The sequence below is a fragment of the Staurois parvus genome, unplaced genomic scaffold, assembly GCF_062004578.1.
Source record: "Staurois parvus isolate SC_StPar_1 unplaced genomic scaffold, SC_StPar_1.0 ptg002181l, whole genome shotgun sequence".
Taxonomy (NCBI): Eukaryota; Metazoa; Chordata; class Amphibia; order Anura; family Ranidae; genus Staurois; species Staurois parvus.
The window spans coordinates 1807010-1828918 of record NW_028319977.1 but is presented as its reverse complement, the minus strand read 5'-3'; the positions used below and the strand labels follow the sequence as shown (position 1 = coordinate 1828918).

The window sequence follows — 21909 nt, the reverse complement described above, 5'->3', positions numbered from 1 at the left end:
CAGGTATGTACAGCTGAAGACTTTAGGTATTCTTTTGGATAAGCTATGATGAAGTCTGTGCTTGAAACAAACAGTAGACTTCAGCTTTAGCCTCTTTACGCCGGGCGAATGCAAATGTGCGACCTTCCTGGCGTCTGGGCCTAGATGCCGAGCGGCCTAACATTTGCGTTCTGTTAAAAAAGAACATATGTGCTGTGAGCGTGCTCCCAGCACACATGTACGGTACTCACGGAAAGGTCCCGATCTCCTCTTTTGATCGGGACCTTCCCGATCATGTGACCGCTCTCATTGTTTGAATACTGCTTGTGTGGAGTAAATTAAATGTTTTGACTGACATTCTGCAGTTTAGCCAAAAGATGTCATTGTTTTTCTAACACAGCCTCAGACTGCATAGATATTTCTATACTCATGAAGAGGTGGAGCTTTCACACAAAGTTGAGGGAACAGGAAGAGGAGAGAGAACAGCCATGTTTAGAGGATGGTGAATGCAGGGGCCATGTGAGCTGAGAATCTGTTGACATCCAAGTGTGAAAGCTTCCCTCAGTAACCAGAGCTGCAACTAAGTGAAGCTGATTGTGTCCAAGACCCTGATCCTGTTCAGAGAAAGGAAGATTGCTGCCAGGAATGCTGATGAGAGCAGAGGAACTAAGCAATATATACTGCGATACCGCATGCTTGTTGGAGTGACATTTGTTCTGTTCAGAGTCACCAGCGGATGCAAAGCAGACCCGGGTCGGTAAGATCATACACGCACCTCATTTCAGTGTTGGCGTCTAGAGACTGAGTCCAGGCCTATAGTTAGTTAGTTAGGGTCTCTGTTTGTGTCAGGCCACAAGTGTTATTACTGATCATTGGAAGGACTTCATAACTTAAAGTGACATTTCACATTGGAGAGCTGATAAAATCCTACAAACTCAAGGCAGACTGGCGTTTTGCTCAGAAGGAATACTCAGGCACGTGCTACAGGACCAGTTATGGGAGGGGGAATACTGTAGATTTGTGTAAGATTGTAAGCTGTTGTGCTGCACCGCAGGCTAGCCCATACCATACACCCATACACTGATTCCTGCTCTATTAGGGTAATAATGGGTAAGGTGTGGCAGCTTAGTTGTGCCCGCCAGTAGGTAAATTTCTACACCTTCTACCTTCATCCATCAGGAGGCACCGTGCTGTGCAGCACAAGGGTCTCAGCCTTTGTTCTGGGTGTTTGTAAATTTATTGTATGTTCTCAGCATTTGTGGTTTTGTTTATTTGCCACATCTAAGTAAAATTCTGTTGTGGCAAAAGCTGGTATTGGGGTTGCTTTCCTCGTTCGCGACTTCACTGTATCCTGGGGAGCCCACCCCGATACACGGCTTACACCCTTTAGGGATGTCTGTACTCACAAGGCCCAAGAGCAGCTGGTTGCCTTCCTCCATGATACCAGGCCAGATCCTTGGTAGACGGCACCTCAGTCATCTTTAGCAGAACCTGGGTCTCAACACTCAGGCCCTCAGGTCACCCACCTAAAGCCTATGGCAGTAGATCCATCAGCATTGCCTGGGACAGCAGCATACCATCTCCAAGCTGAAACAATCCTATACAGAAAAGACCCAGAACTCAGTGTGCTCACTGAATATATATACACACTGAATATATATACAGTTACCCAGCATGCCATCAGAGCCTCTCTCCCTCTGGGATAGGCCAGGGCTGTATCAATATTCATGATGTCACCTGCATAGCTCCACACCTATTATCCAGAAGCTTTTCAAGCTTTCTGGATGCAAAGGGAGCTATCAGGCTTGCAGCAGCAGAGCATACTGAGCAATCTAATTAGTAGAACACAGCAGCACTGATTACAGTGTGCAAATTCTGATTTACCTAACAATTACAACCACATGGTCTAGAGTGTGAAAACTAAATTTAACTATCAAAATACAAACTAAATTGAAATCAGTGGTAGGAGAATTTGTAGTGGGTTCAAACCAGCCTACGCTGTGGTTTTACAGCTTGTTGGCCCATATTTATTAAATAGGATCAATGTTCAACAGTTGCCCACTCAGGGGATTTTCACCATCAAAATCAGCTAACAAAAAAAATACCAAGCCACCTAGAGCTCTCTACCAGTGTAGCGGGTTAGACCTTAACCTTGGATTTTATCTGGTCCCTGTGTGTTCATTCAGCTTGCCCTGCTGTCTCAGCTGTTTCAGTTGCAGGATCCAGCTGCATAGACTCACACACTCTATAGGGGTTCTCCTCCAAATCCCTCTCAGTCCACTGGGTTCACCTTGTAATCCTGGCTCTCTCAGTCTCCCAAACTTGCTTAGCTGCCTCGGCTATCCCTGTTCTATGGACAAGGAATCTCTCCTCAAGCTTGGAATGCTGTCTCTTGAGTGGAGTACACCTATCTCCTAATGGGGGCCCACACCTGTCCCCTTCATTTTAACCACTTCCCATCCGGCCCATGTACATAAACGGCTGGACGGAAGCAGTGCAGGAGCGGGTTGCCGTTCATAAACGGCGCCCACATTTTCAGCCTGTGCGTGCACGGCACCACGATCCGGTGCCCTCCGTGTCCGGAGGACACAGTGGAACACTGATTGCTGTATGGGACCTCTGTGTGAGGTCCTGATCATGTGATCACTGATTGGCCAATCAGTGATCACATGAATAGTAGTAAGCAAGATGCATCCATTGCCTGTGCGTGCTCCCTGGGAACACAGATCGCTGTACGGGACCTCTGAGTGAGGTCCCGACTCATGTGGCCAATCAGTGATCACATGAATAGTAGTAAACAAGATGTCACTTCTGACATCATTGCTTACTACAGTACTAGTGAAATCTGTGAATGATCACAGAGATCACATGGTACAAGGCTATTCACAACAGCCTTGTACCATGTGACAAGCTGTGACCAATCACAGCTCTCCAAGTATTTCTCAATGGCTGCAAGAATGCAGCCAGAGAGAAGAAGAAATTATTGCTTTTACAGCCTTTATGGGTGTAAAAGCAATCAGTGTAAAAAAAAAAAAAAAAAAAAAAAAAATCTTCATCACCCCCCACAAGTAGTACAGTACCACTATGGTGACACTGTACTGCTAGGGTAACAGTATGTTAAAAAAAAACAAAAAACATAAACAATATAAAAAAAAATAAAAACGTAAAACTTTTTTTGAAAAATTATAATTTAAAATTTTTGGACTTTTTCATTTATACAGCAAAAAAACTAAAAAATCCCAGTGGTGAATAAATATCACCAAAATAAAGTTTTATTTGTCTCAAAAAAATGCTAAAAAATTCATATGGGTATAGTGCTGCATGACCGCACAATTGTCATTCAAAGTGTGACAGCACTGAAAGCTGAAAATTGTCCTGGACAGGAAGGGGGTAAAAGTGTCCAGACTGGAAGTGGTTAAAGGTTGTGAGCACTTGCAGTCACAGCCTGCCCATCTCCTGCAAGACCTGGACACTTGGGTGGACATATATCCCTCCCAAAACTTTGCAAAGTCTCCAAACTCTTCGACCCTATCTGAGAATAACAAAAACTGGAGAAAGGTGTAAAAACTGTTTTTTCCGCTCAGCAATATTTCAGAGCCCTGCACTGCATACATGCCTGTGTCATTTCTACATCCATTTTCTCCATGGCAGGGCCTCATTACAATATATACAGTATATATTATGTGTGTGTATATATATATATATATACATACAGTATATATATATATATATATATATATATATATATACGCACAGGGACTGACTGACAACTCATGGGGCCCCCGGGCAATAGGGGATCATGGGGCCCCTGTGTCCTTGCCCAAACTCAAAAAAGCCTATGAAACAGGTACCAGGGGCATCTTATGGGACCCCCTACTGACCCCGGGCCCTCAGGCAGTGCCCGAGTTTCCAAATGGTCAGTCCATTCCTGTGTGTATATGTATATATATATATATATATACACATATATATATATATATACATATATACATATATACATACAGTGAAGGAAATAAGTATTTGATCCCCTGTTGATTTTGAATGTTTGCTCACTCACAAAGAAATGATCAGTCTAAAAATCGAATGCTAGGTGTATTGTAACACTTCCATTTGCGAATGATTGCACCAACTGTTGTCACCTTCTCACCAAGCTGCTTGGCGATAGTTTGGTAGCCCAGTCCAGCCTTGTGTAGGTCTACAATCGTGTCCCTGACATCCTTGGACAGCTCTTTTGGTCTTTGTCATGGTGGAGAGTTTGGAATCTGATTGTTTGATTGCTCTTGTGGACAGGTGTCTTTTCTACAGGTAACAAAATGAGATTAGCAGCACTCCCTTTAAGAGACTGCTTCTAATCTCAGCTTGTTACCTGCATGAAAGACACCTGGTAGCCAGAAATCCTTCTGAATGATATTGGGATCAAATACTTATTTCCCTCATGAACATGCAAATCAGTGCATCATTTGTTAGACAAGCATTTATTTAGAATGTTTTGTTGCTATTCTGTCTCTCAGCGTTACAATACACCGAAAATTCGATTTTTAGACTGATCATCTCTTTGTGAGTGGGCAAACATGCAAAATCAGCAGGGGATCAAATACTTATTATATATATTTTGAAATATATTGAATACAGCCAATATATATATACAGTATACAGTGAAGGAAATAGGTATTTGATCCCCTGCTGATTTTGAATGTTTGCCCATATATAAACACACATATATATATATATATATATATATATATATATATATATATATATATATATATGGGCAAACATTCAAAATCAGCAGGGGATCAAATACCTATTTCCTTCACTGTATATATATTGGCTGTATTCAATATATTTCAAAATATATATAATAAGTATTTGATCCCCTGCTGATTTTGAATGTTTGCCCATATATAAATATATATATATATATATATATCTAATAGAACAAGGGTTGTCATCAAAAAGACATGGACAAAATTGGAAACAGTTTCAGGCAACACACCCTGTTGAACTCTAGTATGTCTTCTATAGTAATATGTATATACTGAACATTAAGTTCCAGCACAGTTTTCCTTTAACCTGTTTGCAGAAGAGAAGATTATTTTCATTCCGCCCAGTGTCCTGATATCTCTCAACCACATCCACCAGTGTTTTGCAAGTGTCATGATTGCTCTCATCTTTCTAATTTGTATAAAGATCAGCAGAGCCAAAGGACTTGCAGAACCATTTGCAGCATAGATTAAAAGAAGTGAGTTTCCATCTGTAAATACACAGCAATTCTATCATTTCTATCTGCCTTTCTATTTATTGAATACAGTTGTAAAGATGGCAAATTCTACAGAAGACTATTATGAACTTGATTTAATCCCTCATCCTTTTTCACTTGTCTGTCTTGGAATATCGGTATTGGCAGGTCTGGTGATACAATCATTTATTGTGGTTGTTAATGTCATTGACTGGATGAAGAGAAGATCAATAACAGATGCCGACAAAATTGTCACCTCCCTTGGGATATCAAGGATCTTCTTTCACGTTGCTTCCTTATTGTATTGCTTTTCAGCGCAGTACTATCTGGAGATCCCTAAAATATTTTCAAAGTGTGCCGAATATACAATGTATTTCTCAACACTTTCCGACCTTGGCTTATCAGCTCTGCTCTCCATCTTCTTCTACTTCAAGATATCCACCTTTCACAACGTCTTCTCCATAAGTTTGAAGGCCCTCATATCAAAGAGGGCCGTATTTCTAATTATTGCCTCTATTATGTTGTCTTTAGGATACACAACCATTTACTTTTTGGTCACGAAAACTGAAATGTTTTTTTGGAAGTCAACACAAAATGTTACTTTGGACTCTGAACAAAATGAGAAGATAATGTATTTAAATTTGTTGTGTGAGATTTTTATATTTTTTATGGTCTTCATCGCTTCGGTTCTTTTTTCTAATTTTCTTTCCATCCACATTAAAAGAATGAACAAATGTGGAACTATAAGCAGAGGTACCAAGGCTTACCATCGAATGCTAAAGTTTACGGTTGTCTCTATCCTGGTCTGGGGTTTGGGATTTATAATAACCATAACTGGTGAATATTTTTTGTTTTTAAGGTCTTTGTGGTGGTTGTTTTTTATCATGAATATTTTTCTATTTGTACAGTCACTTCTGTTAATTTATGTAGCAATGAAACTAAGAAATCAGTTCTTCAGGATTGTCCATTGTGGAACTGACTTATTGCTGAACAGAACAGCCCCTAGACCTCACTCTAGAGAGCCAGTGGGGGTGACTCCTTTGTAACTAAAGGAGATATGATACAATTATGAACAATCTCTTCATTTTAACTAGACATCAGATATACACTGGGGAGATTTACTAAAACTGGTGCAGCTGCCCACATGGAAGAAAAATATATTTTAAATATATTTGAAAAATATTCTTCCCAAATATATTGACATATATTTGAAATACTACAATTTTGGCTGTATTCAATATATTTAAAAATATATTTATATATATATATATACTATACATACATATATATATATACAGTATATGTTGAAATATATATATATATACAATACAGTATATATGTATATTTATATATATATACACTGTGTATATATATATATATATATATATACACACACATATATATATATATATATACACACACACATATATATATATATATTTCAACATATACTGTATGTTGAAATACATTTTCTATATATTACAAAAATCTGAAAAATATTTTTAAAAATACATTTAATCTACATTATTAGAATGCATTTGCAAATATATGTAAAAATATATGTTAAAATGAGTTACTCATATGTTAAAAAAATCTGAAGAATATATTTTGTAAAATATATATTTTAAAAAATATTTGTCATATATTTTGTAATATATAAAAAATGCATTCCAGCATACAGTATATATATATACTGAACAGAACAGCCCCTAGACCTCACTCTAGAGAGCCAGTGGGGTGACTCCTTTGTAACTAAAGGAGATATGATACAATTATGAACAATCTCTTCATTTTAACTGGACATCAGATATACACTGGGGAGATTTACTAAAACTAGTGCAGCTGCCCACATGGAAGAAAAATATATTTTAAATATATTTGAAAAATATTCTTCCCAAATATATTGACATATATTTGAAATACTACAATTTTGACTGTATTCAATATATTTAAAAAAAAAAAAAAAATATATATATATCTATATATATATATACTATATATATAGTATATGTTGAAATATATATATATATATATATACACACAGTATATATGTATATATATATATATATATATATATATACACTGTACATATATATATATATATTTCAACATATACTGTATGTTGAAATGCGTTTTTTATATATTACAAAAATCTGAAAAATATTTTTAAAAATACTACAATTTTGGCTGTATTCAATATATTTCAAAATATATTTCAAAATACATATATATATATATATACATATATATTTCAACATATACTGTATGTTGAAATGCTTTTTTTTATATATTACAGAGTATCTGAAAATTATTTTTAAAAATACATTTAAGCTACATTATTAGAATGCATTTGCAAATATATGTAAAAATATATGTTAAAATTATTTATTTATATGTAAAAAAAAATCTGAAGTGTATATTTAAAAAAATATATATTTATAAAAATATTTTTCATATATTTTGTAATATATAAAAAATGCATTCCAGCATACAGTATATATATATATATATATATATATATATATATATAGAGAGAGAGAGAGAGAGAGAGAGAGAGAGATATTTTGAAATATATTGAATATTGTAAAGCGCTGAGCAAACTGTTGGCGCTATATCGCTATATATATCCTGTATAATAATAATATGGCCAAAATTGTTGTATTTCAAATATATGTCAATATATTTGGGAAGAATATTTTTAAAATATATTTTTCTTCCATGTGGGTGTGCATGATAGGAGGAGGGAAGGAGCTACAGCGTCATTATCTCTCTGCCGCCGGCACCATGGAGGTCCCGTCGGCCATCTTTTAAATTCACCTCATGGTCAGTGTGTTTTTATCCCTTTACTTGTATACTGTATGGAAATAAAAATCCAAACCTTTTTGAAACGGTATCACGCTATTGGTCTCCTTTCTTTGTGGCCCTTGGTGAGTCACTTATCACCTATAGAGCCACCTAAAGGGGAGACCGTGGATTGTCAGCAACACGGCAGGGGGAGGAATATCTGGCCTGACCTGACCTTTAAGAAATAACCAGTGGATCTAGAAAAGAGTTCATCTTTAAATGTGCAGTTAAACTGTGCATCTGGTGAGTGCACAGCTTTACCTTTTCACTATCACCTTTTGAAGGAGAGGGATTGTCACTAAGACTGTTTTGCACTGCATGTCACTCTGCTTGTGACAGAATATTTGTGGTTTTTCATTAGTCACCTAATCACCACATATACCTTGGATATTTCTGCATAATCATAGTTGTGATATAGCGCCGCATCTTTTATATTTTATGTGTTTTTTGGGTGTGCATGATAGCCAATAAAATTCTACTTGTTCAATGAAGCTTTGGCAATATAACCTGGAAACTGATTGTATTCTCTGTAGAGCTACACCAAACATTGCACGCTACAGTTTTAGGTATACATTTATTAAGCAGAGATCATTTATCTCATTTCATGTACTTATATAGCACCATCAATTTACACAGCACTTTACATATATATATCATACATTCACATCAGTCCCTAACCCTCAAGGGGTGTACAATCTAAGGTCCCTAACTCACATTCATATACAAAAGACAATTTAGAGAGGATTCAATTAACCTATCACCATGTCTTTGGAGCGTTGGAGGAGGCACACACAGGCACAGGAAGAACATGCAAACTCCAGGCAGGTGGTTCTGTGGCTGGGATTTGAACCAACAACCCTAGTATTGCCAGGCGGAAGTGCTAACCATTTAGCCCCTGTGCTGCTCATAGTCCTCTGCAGTTTTCAGGGGAAAATCTTCTCCTCTGTTTCCCTGTTTATGAAGTGGAGAACATTTGTTCTTAGAAGGAGAAGAGAAGTTTTTCATCTGAGAACAGCTGAGATCTGTGAAGAATCGGGAGGGCTGCATGTGATAATGAGATAATTGTGTGATTACAGATCACTTGAGTTTAAACAGTGAAATCAAAGTAAAAAATACCCTGCAATGACATGAAAATAATAAGCACCGACCAGGGGCAGACTGACCATTCGACAACTTGGGCACTGCTCGAGGGCCCGGGGTCAGTAGGGGGCCCCATGAAATGCCCCTGGTACCTTTTTCATAGGCTTTTTTTGAGTGTGGGCAAGGACACAGGGGCCCCATGATCCCCTATTGCCCGGGGGCCCCATGAGTTGTCAGTCCGCCCCTGGCACCGACCACTGGTATTTTTTAACGTACATTTTGGCACATTCTCTAAATGTGTATTTTGGCTTCTTTTTATTGCACATTTTAGCATTATTTATGTTCATTTTGTCGCTTCTTAACATGCTGTATTTTTTTAACGCGCATTTTGATGTGTTTTTTTTATGTGCATTTTGGCGCTTTTCTAAATACACATTTACCTTAGGTTCACACCTAAGCATTTTCTGCAGTGTTTTGCAGAAACTCAGTTCAGTCCATTTCAAATAATTTCCTATGGGACATGTTCACACCTGTGCGTTTTCACCTGGTGTGTTTTTTGGAAAGGGTCAAAAAGTAGCATTTTTGGTTCTATGAACTTCAATGGAAACCTTGCAGAAAAGCATGTATTTCATTTTTGCTTGTTTTTGATGCATTTTTGCTGCGTTTTTGATGTGGTTTGTTTTTTGTATTTTAAATATGTCTAGCAACAAGAACAATAACATTTTTTTAAAAAAAACACAAAATGCATAAAAAAACACAGCAATAACACAAGTGCAAAAACGCAACGCAAACACCATGCAGAAACCTGCATAGGTGTGAATCTAGACTTAGGCACTTTAACGCACATTTTGGCACAGGTTATTTTAACATGCATTTTGCTGTGGTTTGTAACACACATTTTGGCACTTTGCTTAGCACGTATTTTGGCACTTTTTTAAAGTGCATTTTTCTTTGGTTTTTATGCATATTTTGGCAAACTGCACATCTGCTAGCCACCTCTGGGTGCCATTAATAAATAATGGCACCACAAACATGACACGCATTTTGTCTGCGTTTCCAGAACACACACAAAAACTGAGGTATAAAAGGAGCCAAAACATTAAAAAGCACCAAAATGCACATAAAAAGTTCTGATCACATTTTTTTAACCACTTTCACCCCCTTCCTGTGCAGGCCAATTATCAGCTTTCAGCGCTATCACACTTTGAATGACAATTGCATGGTCATGCACATGGGATTTTTATTTTTTGCTATGTAAATTAAAAAGTCCAAAAATTTTGAAAAAAGCTTTTTTCTTATAAAATTTTGGAAATAAATAGTACCGTATTTCATCATAAATCTTGGCCAAAATTTATTCCGTTATATTTTTAGTAAAAAAAAAAAATAACCCAGATATTTTTGATACCCAGATATTGAGACAGATAAAACTTTATTTTGGTGGTATTTATTCACCACTGGCATTTTTATTTTTTTTTTGCTGTATAAATGAAAAAGTCCAAAAATGTTAAATTATAATTTTTAAAGATTTTTTTTTACATTTTTTAAATTTTTTTATATTATTATTTTTTACATAGTGTCACCCTAGCAGTACAGTGTCACCATAGTGACACTGTACTACTTCTGGGGGGTGATGAAGATTTTTTTTTTACACTGCTTATACACCCATATAGGATGTAAAAGCAATCATTTCTCCTCTGTGGCTTCATTCTTGCAGCCATTGAGAACTACTGAGTGAGCTGTGATTGGTCACAGCTTGTCACATGGTACAAGGCTGTTATGAATAGCCTTGTACCATGTGACCTCTGTGATCATTCACAGATTTCACACGTAGTAAGCAATGATGCCAGGAAGTGACATCTTGCTTACTACTCTGCATGTGATCACTGATTGGCCAATCAGTGATCACATGATCGGGACCTCACACAGAGGTCCCATATGACGATCGGTGTTTGGAGGACACAACGGCACCGTATTGCAGTGCTGCGCACTCCCAGGGAGCGCGCACAAGCAGGGGGCGGGGAGGCCGTTTATAAATGGCCACCCGACCCTGCACTGCCACCGTCTGGCCATTTATAAACAACGGCCGGATGGGAAGTGGTTAAAGAGATGACCAGTGAGATCTTCAGATCTAACCTTCATAAAACCTTCATAAAACTGGTCATCTCTGTAAAAGTGAATGAAGGGTGTGTCCTTTGATGAGAAGTGAAGAAAATGTTCTCCGCTCCTCACCTCAGCTTCATAAACTGGCACACCCGAGAGATCAGCCAAGATCATCAGGATCTCAGCTTTTCTCTCTTTCCTAAACAGACACCTTAGTAAATAACCCCCATTGTGTTTTTCCAAAGTGTTCAAATCTTTATGAATCAAGCGGTTTTAGTTGATATATGACTTTGATTATAAGCAAGCAGATATTAATAATTAAATGTTAAACTTTTAAAGTGTTACTAAACCCACAACAGTAAAATCTGTCTGTATATGCAGTAAATCATGCTTGTTATACTCACTGTGGAACCTAAGGGGTTAATCCTCTGCATTGTGTAAAAAGGCTGTTTGATCCTGTCTTCTCTGATCCTCCCCTTCTTCCAGTGTCCCCCTCTTATCTCCTGTTAAGACACATGGTGTGGAGTCACTGTGCACATGCTCAGTTTGGTGTGTATTGCTAGAGAGTTTTTTTTTTCTTGGGAGAGTGCATGTGATCAGCACAGGGCCAATCAGCACTTTCAAGACAGAGGTCAGGGGTTCTGCATCCTCCTAGAGAAAACTCCTACAAGCTTTAACCTGTGCTCTGCTGGACACTGACAGAAGCCACAAAACTGCTATACACTGCTGATGAGAAAAGGTATTTAGCAGTTTATATTTACTAACATAATTACATTTCCATGTTGTGTGTACTGTGAGAGACCAGATATAGTGAATGCAGGGTCCGGGAAGACCGGATATAGTGAATGCAGGGTCCGGGGAGACCGGATATAGTGAATGCAGGGTCCGGGGAGAGCGGATATAGTGAATGCAGGGTCCGGGGAGACTAGATATAGTGAATGCAGGGTCCAGGGAGACCAGATATAGTGAATGCAGGGTCCGGGGAGAGCGGATATAGTGAATGCAGGGTCCGGGGAGACCGGATATAGTGAATGCAGGGTCCGGGGAGACCGGATATAGTGAATGCAGGGTCCGGGAAGACCGGATATAGTGAATGCAGGGTCCGGGGAGACTAGATATAGTGAATGCAGGGTCCAGGGAGACCAGATATAGTGAATGCAGGGTCCAGGGAGAGCGGATATAGTGAATGCAGGGTCCGGGGAGACCGGATATAGTGAATGCAGGGTCCGGGGAGACCGGATATAGTGAATGCAGGGTCCGGGAAGACCGGATATAGTGAATGCAGGGTCCGGGGAGACCATATATAATGAATGCAGGGTCCGGGGAGACCAGATATAGTGAATGCAGGGTCCGGGAAGACCGGATATAGTGAATACAGGGTCCGGGGAGAGCGGATATAGTGAATGCAGGGTCCGGGGAGACCGGATATAGTGAATGCAGGGTTTGGGGAGACCGGATATAGTGAATGCAGGGTCCGGGGAGACCAGATATAGTGAATGCAGGGTCCGGGGATACCGGATATAGTGAATGCAGGGTCCGGGGAGACCGGATATAGTGAATTCAGGGTCTGGGGAGACCTGATATAGTGAATGCAGGGTCCGGGGAGAGCAGATATAGTGAATGCAGGGTCAGGAGAGACCAGATATAGTGAACGCAGGGTCCAGGGAGACCAGATATAGTGAATGCAGGGTCCAGGGAGACCAGATATAGTGAATGCAGGGTCCAGGGAGACCAGATATAGTGAATGCAGGGTCCGGGGAGACCGGATATAGTGAATGCAGGGTTTGGGGAGACCAGATATAGTGAATGCAGGGTTTGGGGAGACCGGATATAGTGAATGCAGGGTCCGGGGAGACCGGATATAGTGAATTCAGGGTCTGGGGAGACCGGATATAGTGAATGCAGGGTTCGGGGAGAGTGGATACAGTGAATGCAGGGTCCGGGGAAACCAGATATAGTGAATGCAGGGTCTGGGGAGACTGGATATAGTGAATGCAGGGTCCGGGGATAGCGGATACAGTGAATGCGGGGTCTGGGGTTAGCGGATACAGTGAATGCGGGGTCCGGGGATAGCGGATACAGTGAATACGGGGTACGGGGAGAGTGGATACAGTGAATGCAGGGTCCGGGGAGACCGGATATAGTGAATGCAGGGTCCGGGGAGACCGGATATAGTGAATTCAGGGTCTGGGGAGACCGGATATAGTGAATGCAGGGTCCGGGGAGAGCAGATATAGTGAATGCAGGGTCAGGAGAGACCAGATATAGTGAACGCAGGGTCCAGGGAGACCAGATATAGTGAATGCAGGGTCCGGGGAGACCTGATATAGTGAATGCAGGGTACGGGGAGAGCGTATATAGTGAACACAGGTTCCAGTGAGACCAGATATAGTGAATGCTGGGTCCAGGGAGAGTGGATATAGTGAATGTAGGGTCGGGGAAGACCAGATATAGTGAATGCAGGGTACGGGGAGAGCGTATATAGTGAACACAGGGTCCGGGGAGACCAGATATAGTGAATGCAGGGTCCAGGGAGAGCGGATATAGTGAACGCAGGGTCCGGGGAGACCAGATATAGTGAATGCAGGGTCCAGGGAGAGCGGATATAGTGAATGCAGGGTCCGGGGAGAGCGGATATAGTGAATGCAGGGTCCAGGGAGAATGGATACAGTGAATGCAGGGTCCGGCGATAGCGGATACAGCGAATGCAGGGTCCGGAGATAGCGGATACAGCGAATGCAGGGTCCGGGGATAGCGGATAAAGTGAATGTAGGGTCCGGGGATAGCGGATAAAGTGAATGCAGGGTCCGGGGATAGCGGATACAGTGAATGCAGGGTTCAGGGATAGCAGATATAGTGAATGCAGGGTTCGGGGAGAGTGGATACAGTGAATGCAGGGTCTGGGGAAACCAGATATAGTGAATGCAGGGTCTGGGGAGACCGGATATAGTGAATGCAGGGTCTGGGGAGACCGGATATAGTGAATGCAGGGTCCGGGGATAGCGGATACAGTGAATGCGGGGTCCGGGGATAGCGGATACAGTGAATGCGGGGTCCGGGGATAGCGGATACAGTGAATGCGGGGTACGGGGAGAGTGGATACAGTGAATGCAGGGTCCTGGGTTTAGTAACAATTTAGGTACAAAAAAAATTACAAATTTGCATTGCCTAAATGTACTAAGCACAGTAGCTGAATGGTTAGCATTTCTGCCTGGTAGTAGGAGGGTCATTGGTTCAAATCCCACCCATGACACCACCTACCTGTAGCCTGAATGTTCTCCTTGTGCCTGCATGAGTTTGCTCCAGTTTTCTTCCACACTCCAAAGACATGTTGGTTGGTTAATTGGATCCTGTCTAAATTGCCCCTAGTATGTTACATAGTTAGTCTGGCTGAAAAAAGACAAAAGTCCATTCAGTTCAAACATAGAAAGAAAAAAAAATGATAATCCTATATCCACAGTTATGTGTATATATGAATGTGAGTTATGGACCTTACATTGTACACCTCCTGAGGGTTAGGGACTGATGTGAATGTACAATAAATATGTAAAGCGCTGTGTAAATTGATGGCGCTATATAAGTACCTGAAATAAATAAAATCAAAGAATTATATCCTAGTGTTACTATCTTTGGGACATAGAGTATTTGTAAAATTTAGTGACACAAAGCCCATTAACTACACTGCATTGCTCACTGACATATTCACTAGCAACATTCAACACAGCTACAATGTGCTAAGTGTGATGCTGATGAATGTGCGGTGAATGTTTGATGGGGATATTTAAAAAAAAATAAATTTTCATTTAAAAATTTTATTGATTTCAACAAAGAGGTGATAGAACTGCTGTAATGACATTTCTGAGCAGATGACATTCAGGTAACACACTATAGTCGTATATACAGGATGCAAACCAGTAAAAGATAGAAAAAAAAAAGAAAAAAGAGAACTACATAAGGTACGTGGAAGCAATTCAAGCCAAGTGTTGTCATAATATAATCATAGATGGGGGTGATCAGGTAGGTTTCACCATAGATATTCCAGTGACAGGCAGAAACTATGTGATGAGAGGGTCACTGGAGAGATCATTTAGCCAGGGTGACCAATTTGCTAGAAATTTGGGGATTTTTAAATGAGCTTTAGCAAACATATATTCCATATTTAGATTTTGGTTAAGAATGGAAATAAGTTGTGAAATATTTGGTGTATTTTTTAAAAATTTTATGTAATATGCATGCAGAAAGTAATAAAATATGTTTTTGTCAAATAGGAGGCTGTCTCAAACTTGCTTTTGTTTTTGATGATTTCTTTGGTTTAATTTCCCTTTCTGGTTTTGAAATTATTCTAAAAAATTAGATGGAAACCAAATTCTCCTTGTGTAACGGTTGGCCACAACTGGATGATGTTCTAGCTCAGTTTAAAAAAAGCACACGTAAAAAAGAAAATTCATAAAGAAATATGAAATTCAACATACAGATTTGCCATTGCATCTATCGCAAAGCAGGCTGCAAATACTGCATACAAAATTCTTAAAGTAATAGTAAACTGCCGATATTTACTATAATATAGACTTATAATAAAGCTTTCCTGTAGGTAAAATGAATATCTCCTAAACCTGCGCCGTTTAGGAGATATTGAGTTGTCTGCAGCCTGTGCCACGGCCGTGTCTCCTGGAGAGGCGTAATTGTGGCTTGATCATTCAGGCGGCCACAGTCCACTAACCTGGAAGGAAGATGGAAGTTTGGAGTCTGAAAGGTTTCGCTTTTAGGTACTTTATTCATATTCTGCTAGTATGTGATGTATTTACCTTGCAGGTAAGCTTCTAAACCGAGCTTGTACTATTTCCTCCTCCCTGACCCCCCACTCACAACTTTACGTGAGATCAACAGCACAGCCATTGGTGCTAGGAGTAATTCTAGACTCTGACCTCTCCATCAGGCACAAAAGACAATCACTGGAAAATTGTGCCATCTCCAGCTCCGCAACATTTCCAGAATTCGCCCCCTCCTGACTAATGAGACCTCCAAACAACCTGATTATTTCCCACCTTGATTCCTGCAACTCCCTCCTCACTGGCCTACCTTTACACAGGCTATCCCCTCTTCAGTTTATTATGAATGCTGCTTCTAGACTTATACACCTTACCAACCAATCAGCGACTCTGCTGCCCCTCTCTGCCAATCCATTCACTGGCTTCCACTAACCCAGCGTATAAATGTTAATGTTCCCCCCACTCACAACTTTACGTGAGATCAACAGCACAGCCATTGGTGCGTACAAATCCATCCACAGCACTGCCCCTGGCTACATCACCAAACTCACCTGCTGATATCGTCCAAATCAGCTGATCCTATCTATCCAAGACATCTTGCTCTCTAGCTCACCTCCTTCCATGCCCACCTATAGGACTTCTCCAGAGCCTTTCCCATCCTCTGGAACTCCCTACCCCAGTATGTCTGGTCAGCCCCCACCAGGCCTGGAAAGAAAGAAAGAAAGAAAGAGGAAAGGAAGGAAGGAAGGAAGGAAGGAAAGAAGGAAGGAAGGAAGGAAGGAAGGAAGGAAGGAAAGAAAGAAGGAAAGAAAGGAAGGAAGAAAGAAAGAGAAAGAAAGAAAAGACAGAGAGAGAGAGAGAGAGAGAGAGAGAGAGAGAGTGTGGGCGGGGCAGACAGAGGAGGAAAGGTCGGGTGGAGGAGGGGCAGAACCAGCTTTATCTCTCCTCTCCCATCTGTGGTGGGGGGGTGGAACTGTCAGCACTGGGGACAGTCTATCCTGACAGATCTCCCACAGCAGCTGCAGGGAAGGGGGGGACACCCGACGGCAGTGCTGCAGGAGATGGGGGGGGGGGCACGGCCGCGCGGGGAGTATACAGGAGTTCACGGCAGCAGGAGATGATAGGAGGGGTGGTCGGGTGGCACATAGAGGAACCAGATTGTGCATTTCTTTCCTGCCGCCAGCAGCTGAGAAGCAGGCATTCAGTGGTGGTAGGAGAGAAATGCACGATCCGGTTCATCTATGTGCCACCCGGCCGCCCCTCCTATCCAGGCAGCCGCGGGCCACTGAGCAAATGCCTGGTTCAGGCCTGACCCCCACCCTGTTCGCCTTTTAGGCGATCTTTAAAAAGCCACTTATTTAGGGAAGCGTACCCCACCTTCACCTAAGAACTGTACTTGAATTACCTCCACCAGATCATCCCCTGCAGCTATCACCTTTCTTTTCTCCTCCCCTTTAGATTGTAAGCTCCATGAGCAGGGCCCTCCTATTCCTCTGTATTGTAATTGTACTGTTACCCTATATATTGTAAAGAGCTGCTTAAACTGTTGGCACTATATAAATCATATATAAAACTATATAAACATGTTTCTATTTTGTTAACATCATATTGAGTACATTTGGGGAGTCACTGAATATGGTGACATAGAATCTAACAACCTCAATCCTAAAGAACCACATGAAGAAGGGGCTAAACCACATCAAAATCAAATCTAACACAGGCAGCCTGCCCAGCAATCAACTGCTCTAAGTTCCCCTGGCCAGAGCAGGAACCAGATACTAAAGATGGCTGAGGATATCATTCAAATTCTATGGAATATGGCCAAAATAATATGATAACCCAAGCCCTGCTGCCCATTTCTGTTATACTACTTTGCCCTTAGTGGGTGAGGTTCCACTAGAATCAACTTGCAGTGAAAATTATGATCTTACAAGCAATGGGCAGCTACCTACCTACATCCTTTCATTATGTTTCAAGCCAAGGGTAAAGGTAAACTTACAAACGGGCAGACTGACCATTTGGAAACTCGGGCACTGCCGAGGGCCAAGGGTCAGTAGGGGGCCCCATGAGATGCCCCTGGTACCTTTTTCATAGGCTTTTTTGAGTTTGGGCAAGGACACGGGCCCCATGATCCCCTATTGACCGGGGGCCCCATGAGTTGTCAGTCCGCCCCTGCTTACAAAGTATTATTTTACTGAAAGAGTAGTGAATTCTTTGAACAGACCAGGAGATCTAGTTCTAGTTCTAGTTTAAAACATAAACTAAGTTAAAAAAAAAAAATTATAATACATACATACATACACACACTACATGTTGAAATGCATTTTTTATATATTACAAAATATATGTAAACTTTTTAAAAATATATGTTTTTTTTTAATATATTCATCAGATTTTTTGAACTTATAAAAAAGTAATTTTAACATATATTTTTACATATATTTGTAAATGCATTCCAAAAATGTAGATTAAATGTATTTTTAAAGGCATACGGTATATTTGAAAATGTATTTTTAAAAATATGTTTGAGGTGATTGTAGCCATATTAGTGCACTTGCGACAGAAACAATTGAGTACTGTCCGTGATACTTTCTTCATTTGCACTAACATACAAGTTTGAGGACAAGCTTTCGGGGAGTGTCCCCTTCTTCAAGGTCGGAGCAGTACTATTACAATGTTTTAGCAGAATGTTAGAAGTTGGAGATGAGAAAAAAAAAAAAAAAGTAGAAAGAAACACAAGCCTAGGGTTAAACTAGAGATAAGATACAGTAAAGCAAAAGCAAAGACGGGGGGGGGGGAGAACAACAATCACAGAGAGAGTCATAAAAATATCGGATAATGATTGAGGAATCCCATGTCCAAATTCAGGCCGTTATCTCTTGTGTCAAATAGAATTATCATTAGTTCAAAAGTTTTTCTTTCCTGAATGGATTTGAAATTTCCTTTCAGAACTAAAACATTGAGGTCTCCCAAAGTGTGGTCTGGTTGTGCGAAATGGTGTCCCACAGGTGTGCAAAAGTCATCTTCTTTATGTTCCTTGATGGTATGTCTGTGCAAATTCATCCTTGTTTGCAACTTCTGTCCTGTTTCGCCAACATATGATCCTTTGTTACATTTTCTGCACTGGATAAGGTACACAACATTACTGGAGGTAACATATATACGCACACACACATATGATTTTTTGATGAATCGACTCATCCGGCTCCCAAGCCAAAACAAATTTGGGAAGTCTCCCAAATAATTGTAAGAAATTTCCAGCAGAGATATGTGCCAGAGAGAGACATCAGCATAGATGAACATCTAATGGCCTACAAGGGAAGGCTCAGCTGGATACAGTATATCGCATCCAAGAGAGCACGGTTTGGCATCAAATCCTATCTGCTGTGCGAATCCTCTACCGGCTATATCTGGAACGCAGTCATATACACTGGCAAAGGCACAAAATTTGATCCCAAGTACAGCAACTACGGAATGGCAACATCTTCCGTCCTGTCACTAATTGAGCCTCTGCTAAACCAAGGCTACTGTGTAACGATGGACAATTTCTAGACCTCTCCAGAACTTTGCGAGGTTCTTCTTCAGCACAAAACGGATGCATATGGAACCTTTAGGGCTAACCGGCACAACCTGCCATCAATGTTTGCAAAAAACAAACTGAAGTCGGGAAAATTAGCTGCCTGGCAGAAAGGCAAAATGATGGCACTTAGATGGTGGGACAAGAAGGATGTGTGCCTAATGAGTACCATTCACAATGCCTCCACAGTGATAGTACAAACAAAAGGTGGGAAAAACATCCAGAAGCCACAGTTGTTATGGACTACAACAGCACCATGGGAGGTGTGGACAGAGCTGACCAAGCTATGACTTTCTATCCGGCGATGAGAAAGCAGCAGAGGAAATACTATAAAAAGATTTTCCGGCATCTTCTAGAACAGTGTTTGTGGAATGCCTACATTCTGTTTTACAAAAACAGTGAGAAGCCTGTGGTTCATGCGGACTTTATATGGAAAGTGGCGGAATCCATCTTCCTGAAACACCAAACGCCATCAGTGTCTGTGGGTAGAACTGGACGACGTGCTGTGGGAGTTGTCATTTGATTACATTATTTAATTTATTCTTATATTATTATTTTTTATTATATTATAATTTATGATTTAATTTATTAAACTTTATTGCACCAAAGATGTCTACTAGACTCTTGTTTAAACAGATTTCAGTGAGTTATTCCTAAGAATTACAGGCCTACAATAAAAAAACAACATATTTCCATTGAAAACAATGTACCGCTTTTTAGCACAGAAATACTGACATAATCATACCGCTAGGGAGGTTAATAAAAAAAATATACTATTTAGGGGTTCTAAGTACCATTTGAAAGAGACAAGATTATATAATTTAGAATTAAAACTTGAAATATATATATATATATATATAAATATATTTTTAAATATATTGAATACAGCCAAAATTGTAGTATTTGAAATATATGTCAATATATTTGGGAAGAATATTTTTTAAATATATCTTTTTTCCATGTGGGAAGTAGCCCAGACCTTGCAATAAACAAACTAATTTTTTTTTTATCTCTATGAGATGTTGTGGCACCTTATAACAATACCACCTGTTAGTGGGTTTCTTAGTCAAATATTAAATCTCATATTCTAGATTTGTATACAGATCATCCCTGGCAATATTTTTGCATTGGCTATTTGCATGTTACACTGAAAGGAGCCATATTCTCATAATAAATAAAGGCCATTTCTATGTTTGTTTAATAGGACATATCTTGGATATGAACAAGGAGATGGCCAATTCTACGAAGGGAAATGATAATTCTACTTTTTGGCTGCCATTTACTACAACCATGGTATTAATTTTAGCAGGATTTTTCATACAATAATTTATTGTGGTTGTGAATGTCTTCAGCTGGATGAAGAGCAGGTCCCTGAAGGCTGCAGACCAAATTGTCACCTCACTTGGGATAGCAAAGGTCTTGTATCATGCCATCAGCCTGCTGGAAGTCTTTTCAAACCTTTACCTTAAAGAGTTTCATGTAAAAAGTTTTGTATTGATTTTATTGTCCATCCAAACCTCAGCCTTTTCTACCATCTGGCTCTCCACCGTGCTGTCCATGTTCTTCTGCTTTAAGATCTCCACCTTTCACAATGTCTTCTTCTTACATCTGAAAGCCGTCGTATTACAGAGGGTCACCTTCCTGATTATTGCTTCTGTGCTGTTGGCCATTGGTTTCAATTCTGTGTGTTTTTTGGTGACATATAATATAATATCTAGGAATTCAACTGATGATTTCCTCTTAGACTATGACAAAAGCATTCTGACATTATCTTCATGTGATTTTTTGTGGAATATTTTTCCAATGCTCATATATTTTTTATCTTCAATCCTGCTCATTATTTCTCTGGCTTTTCACATATGGAGAATGAAAAAATGTAGAAATATCATGAGCAGTACAGAGGCTTACCAGAGGATTATAAAGTTTACAGGTGCCTCTCTCCTGATTTATGCTCTGCAAACTTTAGTCAATCTAAATAAAAAGTACGGGTTCAGGTTTTTTGGTACTTTAGGGATGATTTCAATTTGGAACATTTTCCAAGTTTTACATTCCATGTCCTTGATTTACGTAACTACCCGACTAAGGAATCGGTTCTTCAAAATCTGCCAATGTGGATCAGGCTGTTAAATCAACAGAAAAGTCTCAGAACTCAAAAATAGACATCAGGTGGAGTAGAATCTCCTGTGAAAGTCTAAAGGACTACAAATGGTCTACGACTAAAACATAACAATTTGGAACATTTTCCAAGTTCTACATTCCATGTTCTTGATTTATTAATAACTACCCGACTAAGGAATTGGTTCTTCAAAATCTCCCAATGT

The 21909-nt window shown here is 39.9% G+C and overlaps 1 protein-coding gene across 1 annotated transcript; it reads left to right on the top strand.

Moving 5' to 3' along the window:
* Positions 1–5298: 5298 nt before the first annotated feature.
* On the top strand, positions 5299–19563 carry LOC149432245 (taste receptor type 2 member 123-like). Its single transcript, XM_089665349.1, has 2 exons — positions 5299–5772; positions 19276–19563. Exons 1-2 carry the CDS (start codon positions 5299–5301, stop codon positions 19561–19563), a joined length of 762 nt encoding a protein of 253 aa, XP_089521475.1.
* Positions 19564–21909: the final 2346 nt, after the last annotated feature.